Here is a 24877-nt window from a genome sequence, read left to right as displayed (position 1 = left end):
TGTTTGGTTCAAAGTTTATATGTGCGTCAGTTGCATTAAGAGAAAAAGAATGAGCAAAAGAGGTACGCTTTTCTTCTCTTCATCTCTGTAACTTCCATTTTTCTTCTTCGTGCCATTTTTCCAATGGGTTTTGAGAAAGATAAGAAGCATAAAGTTGATTGGTCATATGATTCGGTGAGTGATGATGTGAGAAAACGATGCTCACTGTTTTTGGATGAAGAATCTGTGAAGGAGATAGATAAGAGTAAAATAGCGAGGGGTGGTTCTGGTGTTTTATTTGAGTTGTGTCCTTGTGTTCTTAGCGATCGTGTTTTTCATAGGAAGGAAGGGTTTGAGTTCTTCTATATGTACAGCTGTGTACTGGAGGAGTTGAAGGTGGGGTTGCCGATTAGTGAGTTTGAGTGTCAGGTCTTAAGGCAACTTAACTGTGCTCCCTCGCAACTCCATCCTAATGGATGGGCATTTTTACAAGGTTTTGAAATTTTGATGGATTTTTTGGAGGAGGTTCCTTCTGTGGAGTTGTTCTTTTTCTTTATTTCAAGCAAAAGGTGTTTGGAAAGGGGGTGGGTCAATTTGAATAGCTCCCCAAGGTTTGCTATTTTTAAGCTGTATAAGTCGTCCTTTAAGAATTTTAAGGAGATGTATCTGAAGGTTACCTGTGCTGAAAGGCAGTTTCCATTTTACGTTGATGAGCATTTAGGGGAGAGATTTCCACTTTCGTGGTGTTCGGAGCCTCAGAACATTTTGGGGCCAGAAATCATTAGCGCAAGGAACGAATGTATCATTGAGTATTTGGTGGAAGTTATTGATCGGAAAGAGTTATTGTCGGTGTTTAATTTGCTAAAATGGGAGGAGGATAGGCAGGCTGTGGTAGAATATTTAGGTGAGTTTGATTGATATTATTGTATTAATAGAACTTGAAGCATAGCTTTAATGTATTTGGTTTTGGTGGTTTCAGGTGGAAAGTATCCAGGGGTGTCGGCTTCTACTCTGAGAGCTCGGGTTAAGAGCAAAAATGTTGATAAAGAGGGTTCTACTTCCAAAGTAGAAAAGGTTGTGGGTGTTGGTGAAGTTAATCAGCTGAAGCCGGGGAGGAGGAAATTTATTTTGAGGAAAAGGAAGGCAAGTGTTGTTGATTTATCTGAATGTTCTGAAGATGATGCGGGTGAAGTTCCTATTGAGGAAATTCGAAGTTTTTTCAAAAGTCAGCAGAGATTGCATGATGTTACCGATCAAAGTGATGGATCATCTTTGTGGGGGAAAGACTTTCCCTATATGGCTGTTGTCGATGATGTTTGTCAAAATTTGTCTGATGTAACGTTGGCAGAGGAAGTTGGTGATGTCGCTATAGATCAGTATATGCAGGTATTTGTATTTTTGAGTTTGTTCCTGGTTTTTGATATATGCGTGGTAGGCTGAAGATAGTGTTCTTTATCTTTGTTTGTAGGTAATTGGTTTTAGGCTTGCTAGTTTGGGGCGTAGCTGAGAGAAGAAGCATCGGAAGGTTGCTAAGCTTAAACAAGATCCGTCTTTGAAGGAGGAGCTGGAATTGAAGGGTAAGAGAGTTGCTGAGTTGGAGTCCAAGTTATCAGAAATGGAGAAGGAGCTGAAGGAAATTAGGAAAAAATATTCGAAATAGGTGAAAGATGTTAGGAAGAAAGAGGCCGATCTTTCTAGCATGAGTGCTAAAGTAATTGAAGTTACAGCGAAGTTGAAAGATGTTGAAAACAGAGGGGAACTGAGATTCTTGACTCATTCGTGGAGGGTTTTGAGCGAGCTTGCCTGCAAGCTAAGTTCCTTGCTCCTGATGTTGACTTGTCTCAGATGGATCCGGGGAAGATCATTCAAGATGGGGCCATGGTGGAAGATGATGGTGATGTTGAGAGGGAGACTGAAAATGGTTGATAGGATTTTGGTGTAATTCTGTTTTGTTTTTGTTTGAAAACTATGCTGCTCCTGTGTTGGGCTTTTGTGATTTGTAACTTATATTTTGCTACTGTCCTTTGAAAAACAAACTTGGATGTTTCTGTTTACATGCGGTTTCTGGATGTTTTGAATATGATATTTGTTTGTCTGTCTAATATGTGGGTATATATCTGTTTTGTGACTGTGGTACTGAAGGTAATGGTGCTAATAGTATAATGCCATTGTTTGATGGAGAAGCATAAAAAGGTTTGAGTAGACCGAGCATATAGGTTGTGTTTGATAATATCTGGAGTCTGAATGGTCGGCAGTAATTTGCGGGAAATTTTGAAAAGTTGTTTTCTGAGTATTGCTTTGACATCTGTTTAAGTGATTTATTTTGAGTGGTATGATTTGATAGAAGATCGAAAATGTACCGAATGATCGGATTCAGATTGTAGTTGGTATTTTGAGATCAGTAATTTGAGGGATTAAGTGATGAGATTTGAATGAGTGTAATCCGACTTAGATCAGTTATTGGATTGAATCATATTATCCGAGTTATTGAATTCCGTACTAAGGTCGGAATCGGGATTGAGTGATCGTATCCGAATTGCCGAATTCTGTTTTAAGGTCGGCAATTGGATTGAGTGATTGTATCCGAATGATCGGGTTCCATTTTAAGGTCAGTAGTCGAGTTAACTGATTGTATCCGAGTTATCAGATTCCGTTTTAAGGTCGGCAATTGGATTGAGTGATTGTATCCGAATGATCGGGTTTCGTTTTAAGGTCGGCAGTCGGGTTGACTGATTGTATCCGAGTTATCGGATTCCGTTTTAAGGTCGGCAGTCAGATGGACTGATTGACTCCGAGGGATTAGATTCCGTTGTAAGGTCGGTTCTTGGATTTAGTGATTGTATCCAAGTAACCTAATTCCATTTTAAGGTCGGCAATTGTATTTACTGATTGTATCTGAGAAATCGGATTCCGTTTTAAGGTCGGCATTATATGTTTATTAATGAAACAGAAATATGAAATGGAGAAAATAAAAATTTGATGAAATCAGAACTTTGTTTATTGAAGAATATTTGATTTCAAAGGCCCAGGTAGGCTAGCCTCGTTAAAACCTCTCCAAGCAAAACCCTTGTGGGAAAAATCTTGGTAGTAGGAAAAAGAGTACTTGCCTATCCCTAGTATTAACCGTTGATGACAAGTCATATTGACCCAGTTTTACTAGCCTTTTTCTTTATTTTTCATTTAGTTTTATACACTTTCTTGCATCCTAAGAAATCAATTTGGAATGAAAATGCATGACTTCTTTGAATCAAACAACCACCATGAAATTGATGCTAAATCATGAGGTTTAAGCTAAATTTAATTGATTTTTAATGATTTATAAACCTTGTGAATTTGGTGATACTTTGATTGGTTGTTTTGATTAATTGTAGGTGAAGAAAAGAAGAAAAGAAGAAAAGCGTGGCCTAAGAAGCGTGGTTCAAGGAATATAAAGTGTGGCCAAGAAAGGAGGAAGTGTGGTGCAACAAACCATGGAACTCATTCCAAGAGCACCAAGCACTAAGAGAGCGCTACACTCACTCCCAGGAGACCAAGGCACAAAGCTCAGCTCACTTTGTGAGCTGAGCACAACACAAGGCCAAGAAATAAGGAAATGAGGAACCAAGCTCAGCTCACAAAGTGAGCATTATCGAGAGCGCAAGAGGAAACATTCAAGGAAAATGTTTTGCAAATGCATGCTCCAAGACTTGAACTCATGACTAAAGGGGATGGGGGAACGCTACTCACAAAGGAAAATAAGCAAAAAATGGCCAAATGCACTCCTCAAGGTTCGAACTCACCACCATGAGGAAGCAAGGAAGCAAGGCATCACAAGAAAACCAAGGAAAAGCTCCAGCTCATGCTTCCTCCAAGTTTCGAACCAAGGACCTTTCCTTGGATGCCCCAAAGCTCAGCTCACTTTGTGAGCTGAGCGCTATCCATGGGCACATGCAACACATCTTGACACGGCCAGGAAAAGAGTGGAGCACGCATGACACAGTCCTGGGCAGCACAAGGCGCACAAAATTGGCACCAAGACACTAGCGCTCAGCTCACAAAGTGAGCTGAGCTCTCCCCTGGGAGATGCATTTGGGCTGAAATTGAAATTTAAAATTCCAACTTACTTCATTCCTTCACCAAATCAAAAGCCCATCCAAATTCCAATATCCAAGAATAGAAAGTGTATAAATAGGAGTTAGTTTGATGTAATTAGGACTTTTTACCTTTTCTCTTTTTCTTTTACCTTTGAGAACCTCGAGACTTCATTTTTGGAATTTTCCTTTTCACTTACATTTTAACTTTGAACTTTTATTTTCAGAGAATTGGGAAGGAGAATTGATCTCTCTTCTTCCTTGTTCTTGCTTGAGCATTCTTTAATTTCCTTGCTTTGGATCTTGGGTGGAGAATTGAAGAACTTCTGTTTCAATCTCACCTTGAGATCTCTTGTTTATTTTTCTGCATAATTGAATTTCATTTCTGTTTACTTCACTGCATCTTCTTCTTCCTCTACTCTTTCTGCACTTTACTTTTCCTTATTTTCTTTGCAATTGTTCTTGTTGGATCAAGGAAGGATTTGAGATCTAGACTTGTTATCTAGTCTCTTCCACTCCTGAGATCTTGAACCAATTTTCATTTGCTGCAACTTAAGCATCGCTGTCTGTTTTAATTTCTCAAGCATTTCTACTTTGCTGTCTAGATCTACTTTGCTTTAATTCATCTTTTACTCTTCTGTTTTGTTGCAATTTACTTCTGCTTGATTAATTTCTGCAATCCCACTTCCTAATTTCCTTTTATCATTCAAGCAATTTACATTTCTTGCACTTTAAGATTCAGTCATTTACATTTCTTGCAATCTAAGTTTCCACAATTTAACTTACTTGTTCTTTAAGATTCAGCACATTTACTTTCCTGCTCTTTAATTTACTGCACTTTACCCTTCTCTCTTTACGTTTCAAGCAATTTAAGTTTCTGTTAATTACAAACCACTCAACCAACACTTGATTCGCTAGACTAAATCAACCACCAAACTAAAATTGCTCAATCCTTCAATCCCTGTGGGATCGACCTCACTCATGTGAGTTTTTATTACTTGATACGACCCGGTATACTTGCCGGTTATACGTGAAAGAAATTTTTCGCGCATCAACCGTAATATAACTTTAAGGAAGATACATTCCAAGTATTAGGAAGATCTTTACCCTCTAATGTTTGTAGTCGGTAGGCTCCATTTTTGATGACTTCTCTGACCCGGTAAGGGCCCTCCCAGTTAGCTGATAATTTGCCATGTGCTGATGGTTTCTGGTGCACGAAATTGTGATACATATCCATGGCTTCAAAGGCCTGGTACTCTGATCTAGTTTTATTGTCTGTCACAACTTCGATACAACTAACCAGCAAGTGCACTGGGTCGTCCAAGTAATACCTTACATGAGTAAGGGTCGAATCCCACGGAGATTGTTGGTATGAAGCAAGCTATGGTCACCTTGTAAATCTCAGTCAGGCGGATATAAATGGATAATGGTGTTTTCGAATAATAATTAATAAGATAGGGATAGAGATACTTATGTAAATCATTGGTAGGAATTTCAGATAAGCGAATGGAGATGCTTTTCGTTCCTCTGAACCTCTGCTTTCCTGCTATCTTCATCCAATCAGTCTTACTCCTTTCCATGGCTGGCTTTATGCAAGGGCATCACCGTTGTCAGTGGCTACATCCCCTCCTCTCAGTGAATAATATGCTCACGCACCCTGTCACGGCACGGCTATTCATCTGTTGGTTCCCGATCATGCTGGAATAGGATTCACCCTCCTTTTGCGTCTGTCACTAACGCCCAGCACTCGTGAGTTTGAAGCTCGTCACAGTCATTCAATCATTGAATCCTACTCAGAATACCACAGACAAGGTTTAGACCTTCCGGATTCTCTTGAATGCCGCCATCATTCTAGCTTACGCCACGAAGATTCTGGTTAGGAGATCTAAGAGATACTCATTCTAGCTTAATTCATGTAGAACAGAAGTGTTTGTCAGGCACGCGTTCATAAGGGGGAAGGATGATGAGCGTCACACATAATCATCACCTTCATCACGTTCTTGGGTGCGAATGGATATCTTAGAAGCGAAATAAGAAGAATTGAATAGAAAACAGTAGTACTTTGCATTAATCTTTGAGGAACAGCAGAGCTCCACACCTTAATCTATGTAGTGTAGAAACTCTACCGTATGAAAATACATAAGTGAAGGTCCAGGCATGGCCGAGATGGCCAGCCCCCTAAACGAGATCAATAGTCTCCTAAGATGAACAATGGAATAAAACTGAGACCAAAGATGCCTAATACAATAGTAAAAGGTCCTATTTATAATAAACTAGTCACTAGGGTTTACATGAGTAAGTAATTGATGCATAAATCCACTTCCGGGGCCCACTTGGTGTGTGTTTGGGCTGAGCTTAAGTGTTGCACGGGCAGAGGCCATTTGTGGAGTTGAACGCCAGTTTTGGATCCTTTTCTGGCGCTGGACGCCAGATTTGGGCAGAAGGCTGGCGTTGAACGCCAGTTTAAGTCGTCAATTCTTGGCCAAAGTATGGACTATTATATATTTCTGGAAAGCCCTGGATGTCTACTTTCCAACGCAATTGGAAGCGCGCCATTTTGAGTTCTGTAGCTCCAGAAAATCCACTTTGAGTACAGGGAGGTCAGAATCCAACAGCATCAGCAGTCCTTTTTCAACCTCTGAATCTGATTTCTGCTCAAGTCCCTCAATTTCAGCCAGAAAATACCTGAAATCACAGAAAAGCACACAAACTCATAGTAAAGTCCAGAAATGTGAATTTAACATAAAAACTAATGAAAACATCCCTAAAAGTGATTAGATCCTACTAAAAACATACTAAAAACAATGTCAAAAAGCGTATAAATTATCCGCTCATCACAACACCAAACTTAAATTGTTGCTTGTCCCCAAGCAATTGAAAATCAAATAGGATAAAAAGAAGAGAATATACTATAAATTCCAAACTATCAATGAAACAGAGCTTCAATCATATGAGCGGGACTTATAGCTTTTTGCCTCTTGAATAGTTTTGGCATCTCACTTTATCCATTGAGGTTCAGAATGATTGGCATCTATAGGAACTTCAGATTTCGAATAGTGTTATTGACTCTCCTAGTTTAGTATGATGATTCTTGAACACAGCTTCTTTATGAGTCTTGGCCGTGGCCCTAAGCACTTTGTTTTCCAGTATTACCACCGGATACATAAATGCCACAGACACATAATTGGGTGAACCTTTTCAGATTGTGACTCAGCTTTGCTAAAGTCCCCAATTAGAGGTGTCCAAGGTTCTTAAGCACACTCTTTTTTTTTTTTTGCTTTGGACCTTGACTTTAACCGCTCAGTCTCAAGTTTTCACTTGACACCTACACGCCACAAGCACATGGTTAGGGACAGCTTGGTTTAGCCGCTTAGACCAGGATTTTATTCCTTTAGGCCCTCCTATCCACTGATGCTCAAAGCCTTGGGATCCTTTTTATTTGCCCTTGCCTTTTGGTTTTAAGGGTTATTGGCTTTTTCTGCTTGCTTTTTCTTTTTCTTTCTATTTTTTTTTCTATTTTTTTCGCCCCTTTTTTTTCTGCAAGCTTTGTTCTTTGCTGCTTTTTCTTGCTTCAAGAATCATTTTTTTTTTATTTTTCAGATTATCAAATAACATGTCTCCTAGTCATCATTCTTTCAAGAGCCAACATATTTAACATTCTTAAACAACAACTTCAAAAGACATATGCACTGTTCAAGCATACATTCAGAAAACAAGAAGCATTATCACCACATCAATATAATTAAACTAAGTTCAAGGATAAATTCGAAACTCATGTACTTCTTGTTCTTTAAAACATTTTTCATTTAAGAGAGGTGATGGATTCATAGGACATTTATAACTTTAAGACAAAGTTACTAACTACTAATGATCATGTAATGAAGACACAAACATAGATAAGCACATAACATAGAAAACGAAAAGCAGAAGAATTAAGAACAAGGAATGAATCCACCTTAGTGATGGTGGCATTTCCTTCTTGAGGAATCAATGATGTCCTTGAGCTCTTCTATGTCTCTTCCTTGCCTTTGTTGTTCCTCCTTCAGTGCTTTTAGATCTTCTCTGATTTCATGAAGGATGATGGAGTGCTCTTGATGTTCCACCCTTAGTTGCTTCCAATAATTGTGTGGAAGAAAATGTATCCCTTGAGGTATCTCAGGGATCTCTTGATTTGCAGTCAAATGTTCTACCACCGAGCTATAGACCCTTGATGGAAGCTTTTGTCTTCCCTTTCCTCTTTCTAGAGGTTTCTCTGGCCTTAGGTTCCATCAATGGTTATGGAAAAAACAAAAAAGCTATGCTTTTACCACACCAAACTTAGAATGTTGCTCGCCCTCGAGCAAAAGAAGAAAGAATAGAAGAATAAGAAGAAGATATGGAGGAGATGGATGGGAGTGTGTATTCGGCCATATGGGTGGGATTGGGTGGGAGAGAGAGATGTTGAATTTTTGAAGGTAGTGGGTGTGGTAAATGGAAAAAAAAAAGAAGGGATGATCATGAATGGAAAGAGAGATGATGAGGTAGGTGGGGATCCTATGGGGTCCACAGATCTTGAGATGATCCTGTGGGGTTCACAGATCCTGAGGTGTCAAGGCATTTACATCCCTGCACCAATTTAGGCATGTAAAATGCCCTTGCACACAACTTTGGGCGTTCAGCGCCAGGTTGGTGCCCATTTTGGGCGTTCAACGCCCCTTTGCTGCCATTTCTGGCGTTGAACGCCAGAACCATGCTTGTTCTGGGCGTTCAGCGCCAGGATGCTCCCATTCTGGGCGTTCAGCGCCAGAACTATGCTCTGTTCTGGCGTTTGAACGCCAGACAGATGCTCCTCCAGGGTGTGATTTTTCTTCTGCTGTTTTTGATTCCGTTTTCAATTTTTATATTTATTTTGTGACTCCTCATGATCATGAACCTATAAAGACACATAACTAAGAAAAATATAGTTAGATAAATAAACATTGGGTTGCCTCCCAACAAGCGCTTCTTTAATGTCAATAGCTTGACAGTGGGCTCTCATGGAGCCTCACAGATGTTCAGAGCATTGTTGAGATTCTCCAACACCAAACTTAGAGTTCAGATATGGGAGTTCAACACCAAACTTAGAGTTTGGTTGTGGCCTCCCAACACCAAACTTAGAGTTTGACTGTGGGGGCTCTAGTTGACTCTGCTTTGAGAGAAGCTTTTTCTGCTTCCTCTCCATGGTTGCAGAGGGAGATCCTTGAGTTTTAAACACAAGGGAGTCCTCATTCCATTGAAGGACTATTTCACCTCTATCAACATCAATCACAGCTCTTGCTGTGGCCAGGAAAGGTCGTCCTAAGATGATGGATTCATCCTCTTCCTTTCCAGTATCCAGGACTATGAAATCAGTAGGTATGTAAAGGCCCTCAACCTTTACTAATACATCTTCTACTTGTCCATAAGCCTGTCTTCTTGAGCTGTCTGCCATCTCTAGTGAGATTTTAGCAGCTTGCACCCCATAGATTCCCAGTTTCTCTATTACAGAGAGGGGCATGAGGTTTATTCCTGAACCAAGGTCACACAGAGCCTTAAAGATCATGGTGCCTATGGTGCAGGGTATTATGAACTTTCCAGGATCCTGTCTCTTCTGAGGCAATGTCAGTTGATCCAGATCACTTAGTTCATTGATGAACAAGGGAGGTTCAACTTCCCAAGCATTAATGCCAAATAATTTGGCATTCAGCTTCATGATTGCACCAAGAAACTTGGCAGTTTGCTCTTCAGTAACATCCTCATTCTCTTCAGAAGAGGAATACTCATCAGAGCTCATGAAGGGCATAAGGAGGTTCAATGGAATCTCTATGGTCTCTAGATGAGTCTCAGATTCCTTTGGTTCCTCAGAGGGAAGCTCCTTATTGACCACTGGACGTCCCAGGGGGTCTTCCTCCTTGGGATTCATGTCCTCTCCTCTCTTCACAGGTTCGGCCATGGCGCTTATGTCAATGGCCTTGCACTCTCCTTTTGGGTTCTCTTCTGTATTGCTTGGGAGAGTACTAGGAGGGATTTCAGTGATCCTTTTACTCAGCTGGCCCACTTGTGCTTCCAGATTTCTAATGGAAGACCTTGTTTCATTCATGAAACTTACAGTGGCCTTAGATAGATCAGAGACTAGATTTGCTAAATTAGAAGCATTTTGTTCAGAGTTCTCTGTCTGTTGCTGAGTTGATGATGGAAAAGGTTTGCTATTGCTAAACTTGTTTCTTCCAACATTATTAAAGCCTTGTTGAGGCTTTTGATCCTTCCATGAGAAATTTGGATGATTTCTCCATGTTGAGTTATAGGTGTTTCCATAAGGTTCACCTAAGTAATTTACCTCTGCTATTGCAGGGTTCTCAGGATCATAGGCTTCTTCAGGAGAAGCCTCTTGAGTACTGTTGGATGCAGCTTGCATTCCATGCAGACTCTGAGAGATCATATTGACTTGCTGAGTCAATATTTTATTCTGAGCCAATATGACATTCCGAGTATCAACCTCAAGAACTCCCTTCTTCATAGGCGTCCCATTGCTCACAGGATTCCTTTCAGAAGTGTACATGAACTGGTTATTAGCAACCATGTCAATGAGTTCTTGAGCTTCTGCAGGCGTTTTCTTTAGGTGAATGGATCCACCTGCAGAAGTGTCCAGTGACATCTTTGATAGCTCAGATAAACCATCATAGAATATATCCAGGATGGTCCATTCTGAAAGCATGTCAGAAGGACACTTTTTGGTCAACTGTTTGTATCTTTCCCAAGCTTCATAGAGAGATTCACCTTCTTTCTGTCTGAAGGTTTGAACATCAGCTCTAAGCTTGCTCAGCTTTTGAGGAGGAAAGTACTTGGCTAAGAAAGCCGTGACCAGCTTATCCCAAGAGTTCAGGCTGTCTTTGGGTTGAGAATCCAACCATAATCTAGCTCTGTCTCTTATAGCAAAAGGGAAAAGCATGAGCCTGTAGACTTCAGGATCTACTCCATTAGTCTTAACAGTATCACATATCTGCAAGAATTTAGTTAAGAACTGAAAAGGATCTTCAGATGGAAGTCCATGAAACTTGCAGTTCTGCTGCATCAGAGAAACTAATTGAGGTTTCAGCTCAAAGTTGTTTGCTCCAATGGCAGGAATGGAGATGCTTCTTCCATGTAAATTGGAATTAGGTGCAGTAAAGTCACCAAGCATCTTCCTTACATTATTATTATTTTCGGCTGCCATCTCCTCTGCCTGTTCGAAAATTTCTGAAAGGTTATCCCTGGATTGTTGTATTTTAGCTTCTCTTAATTTTCTCTTCAGAGTCCTTTCAGGTTCTGGATCTGCTTCCACAAGAATGTTCTTATCCTTGCTCCTGCTCATATGACAAAGAAGAAGGCACAGAAAAATAATAATAATAATATGGATCCTTTATACCACAGTATAGGGATCCCTGTGTGAGTAGAAGAGGAGGGGGAGACAAAGAATGTAATATAATGACAGAAACACAACTATGAGGAGGCTAGAGATGTGAGATGAGATGTTAGGATATGAATGAATAAATAGAATGAGATGGGGGAGGGATAATTTTCGAAAATTATTTTTGAAAAGGAGTTAGTGATTTTTGAAAATTGGTTTTTGAAAATTTGTTAGTATTTTTCGAAAATTTTTGAAATCAAAAATAAAAAATAAAAATAATTAGTTAATTAAAAAGAAATTTTTGAAAAAGAGGGGAGATATTTTCGAAAATTAGAGAGAGAGAGTTAGTTAGGTAGTTTTGAAAAAGTTAAGAAACAAACAAAAAGTTAGTTAGTTGGTTGAAACAAATTTTGAAAAGATAGGAAGTTAGGAGGTTAGGAAAGATATTTGAAAAGATATTTTTGAAAAAGATAAGATAAGAAGATATTTTTGAAAAGATATGATAAAATTAGTTTTTGAAAAAGATTTGATTTTTAAAATCACAATTAATGACTTGATTCACAAGAAATCACAAGATATGATTCTAGAACTTAAAGTTTGAATCTTTCTTAACAAGCAAGTAACAAACTTCAATTTTTTTTGAATCAAAACATTAATTGATTATGTTATTTTCAAAAATTTGGTATAAAAATAAGAAAAAGATTTTTGAAAAAGATTTTTGGAATTTTCGAAAATAACTAAGAATTTTGAAAAAGATTTGATTTTTGAAAAAGATTTTGAAAAAGATAAGATTTTCAAATTGAAAATTTGATTTGACTCATGAGAAACAATTTGATTTTTAAAAATTTTTGAAAAAGTCAACTCAAATTTTCGAATTTGATGAGAGAAAAAGGGAAAGATATTTTTTTTATTTTTGAATTTTTATGATGCAAGAGAAAAACACTAAAAAGATGCAATGCATGAAATTTTTAGATCAAAACATGTGATGCATGCAAGAATGCTATGAATGTCAAGATGAACACCAAGAACACTATGAATGCCAAGATGAACATCATAGACACAATTTTGAAAAATTTTTAATGCAAAGAAAACATGCAGGACACCAAACTTAGAATTCTTTAATGCTTACGCACTAAGAATTCAAGAATGCATATGAAAAACATCATATAACACAAAACAAAAAATCATCAAGATCAAACAAGAAGACTTACCAAGAACAACTTGAAGATCATGAAGAACACTATGAATGCATGATATTTTCGAAAAAATGCAAGATGCATATGCAAGTGACACCAAACTTATAATATGACTCAAGACTCAAACAAGAAACACAAAAATATTTTTGATTTTTATGATTTTCTAAATTTTTTTGTATTTTTCAAAAATTAATATGAAAAAGAAAAATAAGGATTCCAAAATTTTTAATATGAATTCCAGGAATCTTGCCATGTTAGTCTAAAGCTTCAGTCCAGGAATTAGACATGGCTCACTAGCCAGCTAAGCTTTCAATGAAAGCTTCAGTCCAAAACACTAGACATGGCCAATGGCCAGCCAAGCTTCAGCAGATACCTCTCATGCATACAACAGCAAATTTTATTGGCAAGAACTAGCTTGCTCTTGTGATGATGATTAGGAAGCCTCAGTCCAAAAGAATTTAGACATGGCTTTACAGCCAGCCAGGCTTCAACGCGCTTCATGAAACACTAGAATTCATTCTTAAAAATTTTGAATAAATTTTTGAAAACATTTTTATTTTTTTTTTCGAAAACAAAAGAGAAATTTTTTTTTTTGAAAATATTTTTGAAAGATTTTTGAAAAGAAAACGAAAAGAAAGTTACCCAATCTGAGCAACAAGATGAACCGTCAGTTGTCCAAACTCAAACAATCCCCGGCAACGGCGCCAAAAACTTGGTGCTGTTGCCGGATCAAAAGGGAATCTGGCACTGATGTTATCGGACCAAAAGCTTGCCGAACACTCAAACAATCCCCGACAACGGCGCCAAAAACTTGGTGCACGAAATTGTGATACATATCCATGGCTTCAAAGGCCTGGTACTCTGATCTAGTTTTATTGTCTGTCACAACTTCGATACAACTAACCAGCAAGTACACTGGGTCGTCCAAGTAATACCTTACATGAGTAAGGGTCGAATCCCACGGAGATTGTTGGTATGAAGCAAGCTATGGTCACCTTGTAAATCTCAGTCAGGCGGATATAAATGGATAATGGTGTTTTCAAATAATAATTAATAAGATAGGGATAGAGATACTTATGTAAATCATTGGTAGGAATTTCAGATAAGCGAATGGAGATGCTTTTCGTTCCTCTGAACCTCTGCTTTCCTGCTATCTTCATCCAATCAGTCTTACTCCTTTCCATGGCTGGCTTTATGCAAGGGCATCACCGTTGTCAGTGGCTATATCCCCTCCTCTCAGTGAATAATATGCTCACGCACCCTGTCACGGCACGGCTATTCATCTGTCGGTTCCCGATCATGCTGGAATAGGATTCACCCTCCTTTTGCGTCTGTCACTAACGCCCAGCACTCGCGAGTTTGAAGCTCGTTACAGTCATTCAATCATTGAATCCTACTCAGAATACCACAGACAAGGTTTAGACCTTCCGGATTCTCTTGAATGCCGCCATCATTCTAGCTTACGCCACGAAGATTCTGGTTAGGAGATCTAAGAGATACTCATTCTAGCTTAATTCATGTAGAACAGAAGTGTTTGTCAGGCACGCGTTCATAAGGGGGAAGGATGATGAGCGTCACACATAATCATCACCTTCATCACGTTCTTGGGTGCGAATGGATATCTTAGAAGCGAAATAAGAAGAATTGAATAGAAAACAGTAGTACTTTGCATTAATCTTTGAGGAACAGCAGAGCTCCACACCTTAATCTATGGAGTGTAGAAACTCTACCGTATGAAAATACATAAGTGAAGGTCCAGGCATGGCCGAGATGGCCAGCGCCCTAAACGAGATCAATAGTCTCCTAAGATGAACAATGGAATAAAACTGAGACCAAAGATGCCTAATACAATAGTAAAAGGTCCTATTTATAATAAACTAGTCACTAGGGTTTACATGAGTAAGTAATTGATGCATAAATCCACTTCCGGGGCCCACTTGGTGTGTGTTTGGGCTGAGCTTAAGTGTTGCACGTGCAGAGGCCATTTGTGGAGTTGAACGCCAGTTTCTGTGCCAGTTTGGGCGTTCAACTCTGGTTTTGGATCCTTTTCTGGCGCTGGATGCTAGATTTGGGCAGAAGGCTGGCGTTGAACGCTAGTTTACGTCGTCAATTCTTGGCCAAAGTATGGACTATTATATATTGCTGGAAAGCCCTGGATGTCTACTTTCCAACGCAATTGGAAGCGCGCCATTTTGAGTACTGTAGCTCCAGAAAATCCACTTTGAATGCAGGGAGGTCAGAATCCAACAGCATCAGCAGTCCTTTTTCAACCTCTGAATCTGATTTCTGCTCAAGTCCCTCAATTTCAGCCAGAAAATACCTGAAATCACAGAAAAGCACACAAACTCATAGTAAAGTCCAGAAATGTGAATTTAACATAAAAACTAATGAAAACATCCCTAAAAGTGATTAGATCCTACTAAAAACATACTAAAAACAATGTCAAAAAGCGTATAAATTATCCGCTCATCACAACACCAAACTTAAATTGTTGCTTGTCCCCAAGCAATTGAAAATCAAATAGGATAAAAAGAAGAGAATATACTATAAATTCCAAACTATCAATGAAACAGAGCTTCAATCATATGAGCGGGACTTATAGCTTTTTGCCTCTTGAATAGTTTTGGCATCTCACTTTATCCATTGAGGTTCAGAATGATTGGCATCTATAGGAACTTCAGATTTCGAATAGTGTTATTGACTCTCCTAGTTCAGTATGATGATTCTTGAACACAGCTTCTTTATGAGTCTTGGCCGTGGCCCTAAGCACTTTGTTTTCCAGTATTACCACCGGATACATAAATGCCACAGACACATAATTGGGTGAACCTTTTCAGATTGTGACTCAGCTTTGCTAAAGTCCACAATTAGAGGTGTCCAGGGTTCTTAAGCACACTCTTTTTTTTTTTTTTGCTTTGGACCTTGACTTTAACCGCTCAGTCTCAAGTTTTCACTTGACACCTACACGCCATAAGCACATGGTTAGGGACAGCTTGGTTTAGCCGCTTAGACCAGGATTTTATTCCTTTAGGCCCTCCTATCCACTGATGCTCAAAGCCTTGGGATCCTTTTTATTTGCCCTTGCCTTTTGGTTTTAAGGGTTATTGGCTTTTTCTGCTTGCTTTTTCTTTTTCTTTCTATTTTTTTTTCTATTTTTTTCGCCCCTTTTTTTTCTGCAAGCTTTGTTCTTTGCTGCTTTTTCTTGCTTCAAGAATCATTTTTTTTTTATTTTTCAGATTATCAAATAACATGTCTCCTAGTCATCATTCTTTCAAGAGCCAACATATTTAACATTCTTAAACAACAACTTCAAAAGACATATGCACTGTTCAAGCATACATTCAGAAAACAAGAAGCATTATCACCACATCAATATAATTAAACTAAGTTCAAGGATAAATTCGAAACTCATGTACTTCTTGTTCTTTAAAACATTTTTCATTTAAGAGAGGTGATGGATTCATAGGACATTTATAACTTTAAGACAAAGTTACTAACTACTAATGATCATGTAATGAAGACACAAACATAGATAAGCACATAACATAGAAAACGAAAAGCAGAAGAATTAAGAACAAGGAATGAATCCACCTTAGTGATGGTGGCATTTCCTTCTTGAGGAATCAATGATGTCCTTGAGCTCTTCTATGTCTCTTCCTTGCCTTTGTTGCTCCTCCTTCAGTGCTTTTAGATCTTCTCTGATTTCATGAAGGATGATGGAGTGCTCTTGATGTTCCACCCTTAGTTGCTTCCAATAATTGTGTGGAAGAAAATGTATCCCTTGAGGTATCTCAGGGATCTCTTGATTTGCAGTCAAATGTTCTACCACTGAGCTATAGACCCTTGATGGAAGCTTTTGTCTTCCCTTTCCTCTTTCTAGAGGTTTCTCTGGCCTTAGGTGCCATCAATGGTTATGGAAAAAACAAAAAAGCTATGCTTTTACCACACCAAACTTAGAATGTTGCTCGCCCTCGAGCAAAAGAAGAAAGAATAGAAGAATAAGAAGAAGATATGGAGGAGATGGAGGGGAGTGTGTATTCGGCCATATGGGTGGGATTGGGTGGGAGAGAGAGATGTTGAATTTTTGAAGGTAGTGGGTGTGGTAAATGGAAAAAAAAGAAGGGATGATCATGAATGGAAAGAGAGATGATGAGGTAGGTGGGGATCACGTGCAGAGGCCATTTGTGGAGTTGAATGCCAGTTTCTGTGCCAGTTTGGGCGTTCAACTCTGGTTTTGGATCCTTTTCTGGCGCTGGACGCCAGATTTGGTTAGAAGGCTGGCGTTGAACGCCAGTTTACGTCATCAATTCTTGGCCAAAGTATGGACTATTATATATTGCTGGAAAGCCCTGGATGTCTACTTTCCAACGCAATTGGAAGTGCGCCATTTTGAGTTCTGTAGCTCCAGAAAATCCACTTTGAGTGCAGGGAGGTCAGAATCCAACAGCATCAGCAGTCCTTTTTCAACCTCTGAATCTGATTTCTGCTCAAGTCCCTCAATTTCAGCCAGAAAATACCTGAAATCACAGAAAAGCACACAAACTCATAGTAAAGTCCAGAAATGTGAATTTAACATAAAAACTAATGAAAACATCCCTAAAAGTGATTAGATCCTACTAAAAACATACTAAAAACAATGTCAAAAAGCGTATAAATTATCCGCTCATCAGTTTCCTAGCTTGTTCTGTTTTTCTGAGGACAAGGTCGTGGACTTGGAAAGACCTTGGTTGAAGTCTCTTGTTATATCTTCGAGTTATGTGTTGTTGCATGGCCAAATGTTTGACTGCTGTTGATGATCTTACTTCTTTTGCGAGGTCGAGTTCAGTTCGCCAAGCCGTGTCTTTTGTAGACTGGTCGGCAAATTCAATGCGCAGTGAGGATTGAGAGATCTCCACGGGTATCATGGCGTCAGATCCGTAGACTAGCCGGAAGGGTGTCTCCTTTGTTGTTGAGTGGACAGTGGTGTTATATCCCCATATGATCTCTGGGATAAGCTCGGCCTAGAGGCCTTTTGCTTCATCTAGTTTCTTTCTTAGAGCATGTAGTATTACTTTATTTGCAGCTTCAGCTAACCCGTTTGTTTGTGGGTGCTCTACTGAGGAAAAGTGCTGTTTGATTTTCAAGTCCTGCAAGAAGGATGTGAACTTTTGATCGGCAAACTGGCGACAATTATCTATGATAATGTGCCGAGGAATGCCGAATCGACAGATAATATATTTCTAGATAAAAGAAAGCATTTGTTGTGATGTAATCTTGGCTAGAGGCTGTGCCTCTATCCATTTGGAAAAATAATCAATTGCTACAACAAGGAATTTTACCTGTCCTGCTGCTGTAGGGAAAGGGCCGAGGATATCTATGCCCCATTGGTTGAACGGCCAACTTACCTCAGAACAGTGTAAGAGTTTGGCTGGGAGATGTGTGATCGGACTATGTTTCTGGCAATTGTTACACCTCTTTACTTTTTCATGGCAATCCTGTCGTATCGTTAGCCAGTATAGTCCAACTCTGAGTATTTTTGAAGATAGACTTCGGGCTCCGAGGTGTGTACCACATATCCCTTCATGCGCCTCGGTAAGTGCAAGCTCGGCTTCAGTTCTGCAAAAATATTTTAGCAATGGACGAGAGAATCCTCGTCTATATAGGCAGTTATTATAAAGTGTAAAATAGGAGGCTTGTCGGCGGAAGTGTCGGATATTTTCGACATTGCTTGGCAAGTTTTCTGTCTGAAGGTAGTCCATGTATGGAGATCTCCAGTCTGCTTCCTGTGTAACACTTAAGATTTCTGTGAGCTCAATGCTTGGCTTAAGCAATGTAGATTGGTAAAGGGATGACCTGTTTGGTTGAGTACTGGCTAGTTTAGACAGAATGTCAGCTCGGCTATTACTCTCCCTGGGTATGTGCTGTATTTCGTATTTAGAAAATTTTGAAAGTAAATTTTGTACAATGTCAAGGTATCTAGAAAGCAAATGGTCCTTTACTTGGTATAAGTTGTTTACCTGCTGGACGATGAGTAAAGAGTCGTAGTATACCTTAAGTTTGGTAATGTTTAGGTCGGCAGCGAGTCTAAGGCCGGTAATTAAGGCTTCATATTCACTTTAATTGTTGCTTGCTTTGAATGAGAAATGGAGGGAATGCTCGATGACGTTGCCGTGGCCATCATCAAGTATGATACCTGCTCCACATCCTTGTGAGTTGGAGGAGCCGTCGACGTATAAGGACCATTCGATGTAGTCCTCGGCTGTGTCTGATACTGAGAATTCAGCGATGAAGTCGGCTAAGAATTGGAATTTGATAGATGTTCGCCCTTCATATTTGATATCAAATTCTGAAAGTTCAATCGACCATTTTACTAGTCGGCCAGCCAGCTCTGGTTTCTGAAGGACTTGGCGTAGAGGATGATTTGTTCGAACGTGGATTTCATGGCTCTGAAAATATGGTCGGAGTCTTCTGGCCGAGAAGACAAGGGCTAGGGCCAGCTTTTCAATGGTCGGATATCGAAGCTCGGCATTCTGTAATGTTTTGTTGGTAAAATAGATAAGGAACTGCTGCTTTTTCCTTTCTGCAACAAGAGCGGAGCTTACAGCCCAATTAGTGATAGATAAATATAAGAATAATGGTTCCCCTTGTAAGGGTGTTTGTAAAATTGGTGGTTTTGAAAGAGTTTCTTTGATAGTTGTGAATGCTTGTTCACATTCATCAGTCCATTGGAAAACTTTTTTCTTTTTTAAAGTTTGGAAAAAAACATAAAGTTTTAGAAGCTAAGCAAGGTAAGAGTCTAGAAAGTGCAGCAAGTCTCCCTGTTAACCGTTGGACTTTCTTGATGGTGTGAGGACTTGCCATGTCCAAAATAGCTCGACATTTTTCTGGATTTGCCTCAATAGCTCGGCTAATGACAAGGAAGCCGAGAAATTTGCCACTCTGGACCCCAAATGCGCACTTCTCGGGGTTTAGCCGCATGTTGTATTTTCTTAGTTGTCCGAAGATTTCAGCGAGGTCATCAAGGTGGTTGTTGCCTGTTTTTATCTTGGCAACCATATCGTCAACGTAGACCTCAATGTTTCTGCCGATTTGTTTGGCGAAGACTTTGTCCATGAGACGTTGATATGTTACACCTGCATTCTTAAGGCCAAATGGTATGACTTTATAACAATAGTTTCCATATTCAGTAATAAAGGCTGTCTTATTTTGGTCGGATGGATGCATTTGGATCTGGTTATAACCAGAATATGCATCCATAAAGCTGAGTTTTTCAAAACCAGATGCGTTATCAACTAAGCAATCAATAGAAGGCAAAGGGTAGGAATCTTTGGGGCATGCTTTGTTGAGATCGGTGAAATCAGCACACATGCGCCATTTACCATTATGTTTTTTAACCATGATGACATTCGCCAGCCATGTTGTGAATCTAATTTCTCGGATGAAGCCCGTGTTGATGAGCTTCTTGGTTTCTTCCAGGAAGGCTTGTTTTCGGTCATGGCCGAGATTCCTCTTTTTCTGTGTTACTGGTCGGGCAGATGGGTCTAATGCCAACTTGTGTGATATGATGGATGGATCGATGCCTGGCATATTAGCTGGGGTCCAAGCAAACAGGTCGGCATTTTGTTGTAAAAATGCTCGGAATGAGGATTTGTCTCCCGAGGATAATGTTGAACCGACGTATGTGAATTTGTTCGTGCTTTCTGTGAAATAGATTTTATGCAAGTCTTCTGTTAGGGTTGGCCTCTCCAATGTTCCCGCTCTGGGGTCAAGGTCGGCCAGCATTTGTTGGTCGTTCATGTTGCCGATGCTGTGAACATGGGCTTTTGTGTTTTAGCTAGGTCTTTTGAGACTATTGTTGTAGCATTCTCTGGCTTCTCGGGCATCACTGTGAATGGTTGCAATTGTGTTATCCTGCAAAGGGAACTTAACACAAAGATGAATTCTAGATACTATAGCACTGAATTTATTTAAGAAAGGTCGGCCAAGTATTAAATTGTAAGGACTAAAACAGTCAACTACCAAGTATTGAATATCTGATGTTTTTGAAGAGGGAAACTCACCAAGTGTGGTTTGTAACCACACGGAGCCCATAACCGGGACTCTCTCACCTGAGAAACCTACCAAGTCTCCAGTAGAAGGTTGGAGGATGTAGCTGCTCAATTTCATTTTCTGGAATGTGGAGAAAAATAGGACATCGGCACTTCTCCCAAGATCCAGCAGCACCTTTTTTACCAGGAGGTCTCCGAGCTGTAGGGAGATGACGACCGAGTCATCTAAGTTTGGTATACCTTTGTAATGATCGACTGTCTGGAATGTTATCTGTAGGGATTGTGGTATTGCCTGCTGCTGAGTTTGATCAGCGTTGATGGAGAGCATAGCCCAGTAAGATCGCTTTCTTGCCGAACTTGTTGTTCCTCCACCTGCAATAGCTCAGTAATAATACGCCTTGGTTGGTCGGGATGGCTAGTGTCTGGCCGATCCTTATCTCGGCCATGCTGTGTTGTTGGCTGTTGTTCGCCAGGAGTGGTTGTTTGTCGCTGCATGCGGCTGGCGATGTATTTGTCCAGGTGGCCTTGCCGAGCTAATCGCTCTAGAAGGTCTTTGGCGATGATACACTCGTCGGTAGTGTGTCCATACTTTTGGTGGAAGGAGCAGTATTTTGATCTATCTGCGCTTCTTGAATTCGGGTAACTGCCGGCTTTTCTTAGCGGCTTGATCAGCTTCGAGTTCAGGATTTCCTTGATGATATCGTCGCGTTTGGTGTTGAACTGAGTGTAGGACTCATACCACGAAGTCGGTTTGTAGTTCTTCTTTTTGTCTCGAGCTCTATCGTCGTCTCTGTAATGAGGTTTTTCTGTTTTTCGAGCTTGTCAGAGTTCCTCGATGTCGATCTGACCTTTTGCCTTTTTGCGGAATTCGGCCATAGTTTTAGGTTTGGCCACAGCAATAGTTTCCTGGAATTTTTCTGGTCGCAATCTGCTTTTTATGGCGTGCAGTTCAACCTCGGGGTGGAGGTCGGGTATACTTATGGCTATCTTTGTGAAGCGCGTCATGTAGTCCTTGAGGCTTTCATGTTGACCTTGCTTGATTGTGTTCATGTAATTGGAGTCATGCAGGTAGATGGCTGATTCAGCAAAGTGCTCCTCAAAGGGCTTTGATATGTCTCGAAATCGAGATATAGAACATGCAGACAAAGAACAAAACCAATCAAGTGCATGACCATCTAAGTAAGATGGAAAGCAACGACATAAAACTTTATCAGATGCACCGTTCACTATCATTATGGAGGTGAATTTCTTGATGTATATCTTCAGATCACCTAACCCATCGTAGGGAGTCAGGGTAGTCGGCAGGGTGAACCTTCGGGGTAGCACGAAGTTCATCACCTCTGCCATGAATGGTCCGGGGGAGCTTTCCTGATTGTCGTCCTCAGTGTCTGGCCGAGCTTTTTCATTATGCTTGGGTTGCTCCTCTTCGTGCTGAGCAATGTCAGAGACGTGTGTCGGTCCTGACTGATGCTCGATTTTTTCTTGTCAGTCGTTGTTGTTTTCGGTTCGGGTGTTATTCAAGTTGGCAATTTGATCTGCCATTCTTTGTTTCTCCTCGGCCATGGCTTGCCGCAACTCAGTTACCATTTGAAATAGTTCGGATGATGTGGGTGGAAGTCGTTCAGCCATGACTACAAGTGAAGACCTTGAGGCCGATGATATATGGAGGGGATTATATTTTCGGCCACATGGTGGGCGCCAATTGTTCTTGTATGGATACCTGGAGGGAGAGCTCGGTCTCTGGGAATTGACGCCGAGTTGTTATCTTCGGTGCCGACCTTCGAGCTTTGTGATAATCCGAGCTTTTACTCCAAGAGGATGTCCAATCGCGTAGAGCTTTGAGCAAGAAACAGGAGGGGAGTGTACCTGCAAAGGCACTCCGAAACTTAAGTTAGTATTGAGAATTCAATGTGTCTTTTGGGATGGAAGATCATACATTTTATGGGTGGCTTGTGCAAGTCGGTTATGCTCTTGCTTTATTGCCTGTATTGAAGAGCAATAACTAGGTTGGACGTTTCACATTTGGAAAGCAGTCCGTTGAGCCGAGTTGTAAGTTGTAACGTAAGTGGCCGATTAATGACGTTATTGCCGATCAATAACTGTAATGCCGAATTATAACGCCAGCTTTCTGAATAATAACGTGAATAATGCCGAGTTATGAATGATAATGCCGATTTATGATTTTGGATTTGTAACTGTCAGATTACTTTGTTTTAAGAATTATATAAATTATTTTATAACTAATTATAAAATAAAAACATATCTATTATTTTTATTTATCTAAAAAATTATGAAAAAAATTATAATATTAGTTTTCGTGCAAGTATAAATCTAGTTCCATTGTAAGTTCCAGAACTATATATCAGTTATCAGATAATTATTTTAAGCTTAAGGTGTTAGATACCATATTGAATACAGTGTTTTATTGGTCTACGTGAAAATGGGTTGATGTTAAAATTGGTTTCTGATCATACAGGAGTTAATTTGGTTTTGGAAAATTGCTTGAATGCATTTAATTCTTCAAAAGATATCAATGTGAGTTATATTGGTATTTTTTGATAATTTTTTATTGACATATTATTGTTAAGAATGAGACAAATGACAAATTTTATCTTAGTAAATTTTTTTTTTAAAGAATTAAATTGAATTATTATATTTTAAAGAGATCAAAATAATTTATACATAATTTTTTTAGAGATTATTTTAAATATAATTTATTTGAAAGTCTTATGAATAAATTTTTCTTTCTTCCATTTTTTAAAATTTCAATTTTATTTTATAGTGTTTCTAAGTGCTTTGAAACTTATTCTAGAAAAGAAATAGTAAAAAATGAAGTTAATCTATAAATGTAGTGTGCTTATATTGTATAATAAGAGAGAATAGTTTTAATGTGAAATAAATTTATTTTTATTTTTAAATATTTAAAATACTGATAAATTTATCTATATAAAAAATTAATTTTATACACATAAAAAATTAATTTTCATTAATAAAATTAACTAAACTCTAAAAAATTATTTAAAATTCTTAAACTAGTTCTCTTAACATAATCTGCTTTATTCTTAATTCTCACTTTTTTATCATTATCGTTCTGATGAGTTTGGAAAACTCTAATTTAATTTTGATGATGAACAAACATTATTAAAATAATTAATTACAAAATTATTAATTTAATTTTCATTTAACATATGTTAATTAATAATTTTGTGATGCAGGTTTTTAATTGGGCCGAAATAAAAGGAGAGATTCCAAGCCCAATAAATTAAAATCCAGTCCTATGTAATTCTTGTTTTGTGATTGTTGGCTGAAAAGATTTTATCATTTGGGCCAGAAATCAAACATTGCCATAAGCCCAATTTAGTTTTGATGAATGATCCAATGCTTGATCCAAAATTCATCAGGAAAGCAAATGTTACTAATTGGGCCAGATTAAATTATGTTGCTACCAAGCCCAACATTAACTTTTGATGAATGTTTCCAAGCTTGGTCCGAAACCAAGTTAAAGAGAAAGCAAATAGGCTTCATGCTTTCCAACGGATTCCATTGCTTGCTAAGGATGGATTTCAAAACTTAATATACTAGCATTGGAAACATGAGAGAGAACTTGACTTTGATTTGATAGGAATCATTATGATTAATGTTGTACGCTATTCCAAGCAAGGGAAGTAAAAGTAATCCATCAATATGTTTCATTTCATTTAATTGCTTTTACTTTAACTTCACATTCTCTCTCATCTCTTTCCTTCTTCTCTTTCGGTCATTGACCAGGAAGCCATGGAAGCTACACTCACCGAAAAGAAGAAGCTGCATGCATCAAGACCATCAAGCTAATGATGGCAAGAAAAAGAAAACCAAAAATATATTGTGGCTGAGATAATCATCAAATGTAGTAAGATTTGGTGAGGTAATCTCGGATCCTTCATACTCAAAAAGAAAGAAGAAGATTCGGCCAGCAAGGAAAATATTCTTGGAGGCATGGCTTGTCTCTGACTCTACTCAACCACCACAGGAAGTAGCTAGAGTGGCGAAGTGATGGAGGAGGCAGAGATTGGAGCAGATGAAGCCATCATCATCATGAAGCATCAAGGGCCAGAAATCCATCTTGGAGAGGAAGCCAAGGATGGAGCGCTCGGATTGATGAAGAGTGATGACCAAGGAAGGATTAGAGGTATTTGCATGTTGGTTTTTGCATGAGTTTCCTCTTCTCTCTCTGTGGCCGAA

General features: G+C 39.1%; 1 protein-coding gene and 1 non-coding gene across 2 annotated transcripts; one reads left to right on the top strand and one right to left on the bottom strand.

The window, feature by feature from the left end:
- The first annotated feature begins 10755 nt into the window (after positions 1–10755).
- Positions 10756–10863, top strand: LOC148569219 (small nucleolar RNA R71). The gene has a single exon (XR_015882601.1). It is a non-coding gene; the product is annotated as a small nucleolar RNA R71 (small nucleolar RNA).
- Positions 10864–20401: 9538 nt separating this feature from the next.
- LOC148569218 (uncharacterized) lies at positions 20402–22003 on the bottom strand. Its single transcript, XM_088484944.1, has 3 exons — positions 21505–22003; positions 20949–21462; positions 20402–20519 (listed from the first exon to the last, which is right to left on the bottom strand). Exons 1-3 carry the CDS (start codon positions 22001–22003, stop codon positions 20402–20404), a joined length of 1131 nt encoding a protein of 376 aa, XP_088341070.1.
- Positions 22004–24877: the final 2874 nt, after the last annotated feature.

The sequence above is a fragment of the Arachis ipaensis genome, chromosome B4 (assembly GCF_059453495.1).
Source record: "Arachis ipaensis isolate K30076 ecotype BB chromosome B4, ASM5945349v1, whole genome shotgun sequence".
NCBI classification, from domain to species: domain Eukaryota; kingdom Viridiplantae; phylum Streptophyta; class Magnoliopsida; order Fabales; family Fabaceae; genus Arachis; species Arachis ipaensis.
This window is presented reverse-complemented; position numbering and strand designations above follow the sequence as displayed.

What these genes read in the sequence shown, in the direction of transcription:
- LOC148569218 (XM_088484944.1), bottom strand. Translation starts at nt 22,003, where the DNA reads ATGGCAGAGGTGATGAACTTCGTGCTACCCCGAAGGTTCACCCTGCCG. An exon ending in ATTCCGCAAAAAGGCAAAAG is followed by an intron (nt 21,463 to 21,504) that starts GTCAGATCGACA and finishes CTCGAAAAACAG; the next exon opens with AAAAACCTCATTACAGAGAC. An exon ending in CTGATCAAACTCAGCAGCAG is followed by an intron (nt 20,520 to 20,948) that starts GCAATACCACAA and finishes TTCCCTTTGCAG; the next exon opens with GATAACACAATTGCAACCAT.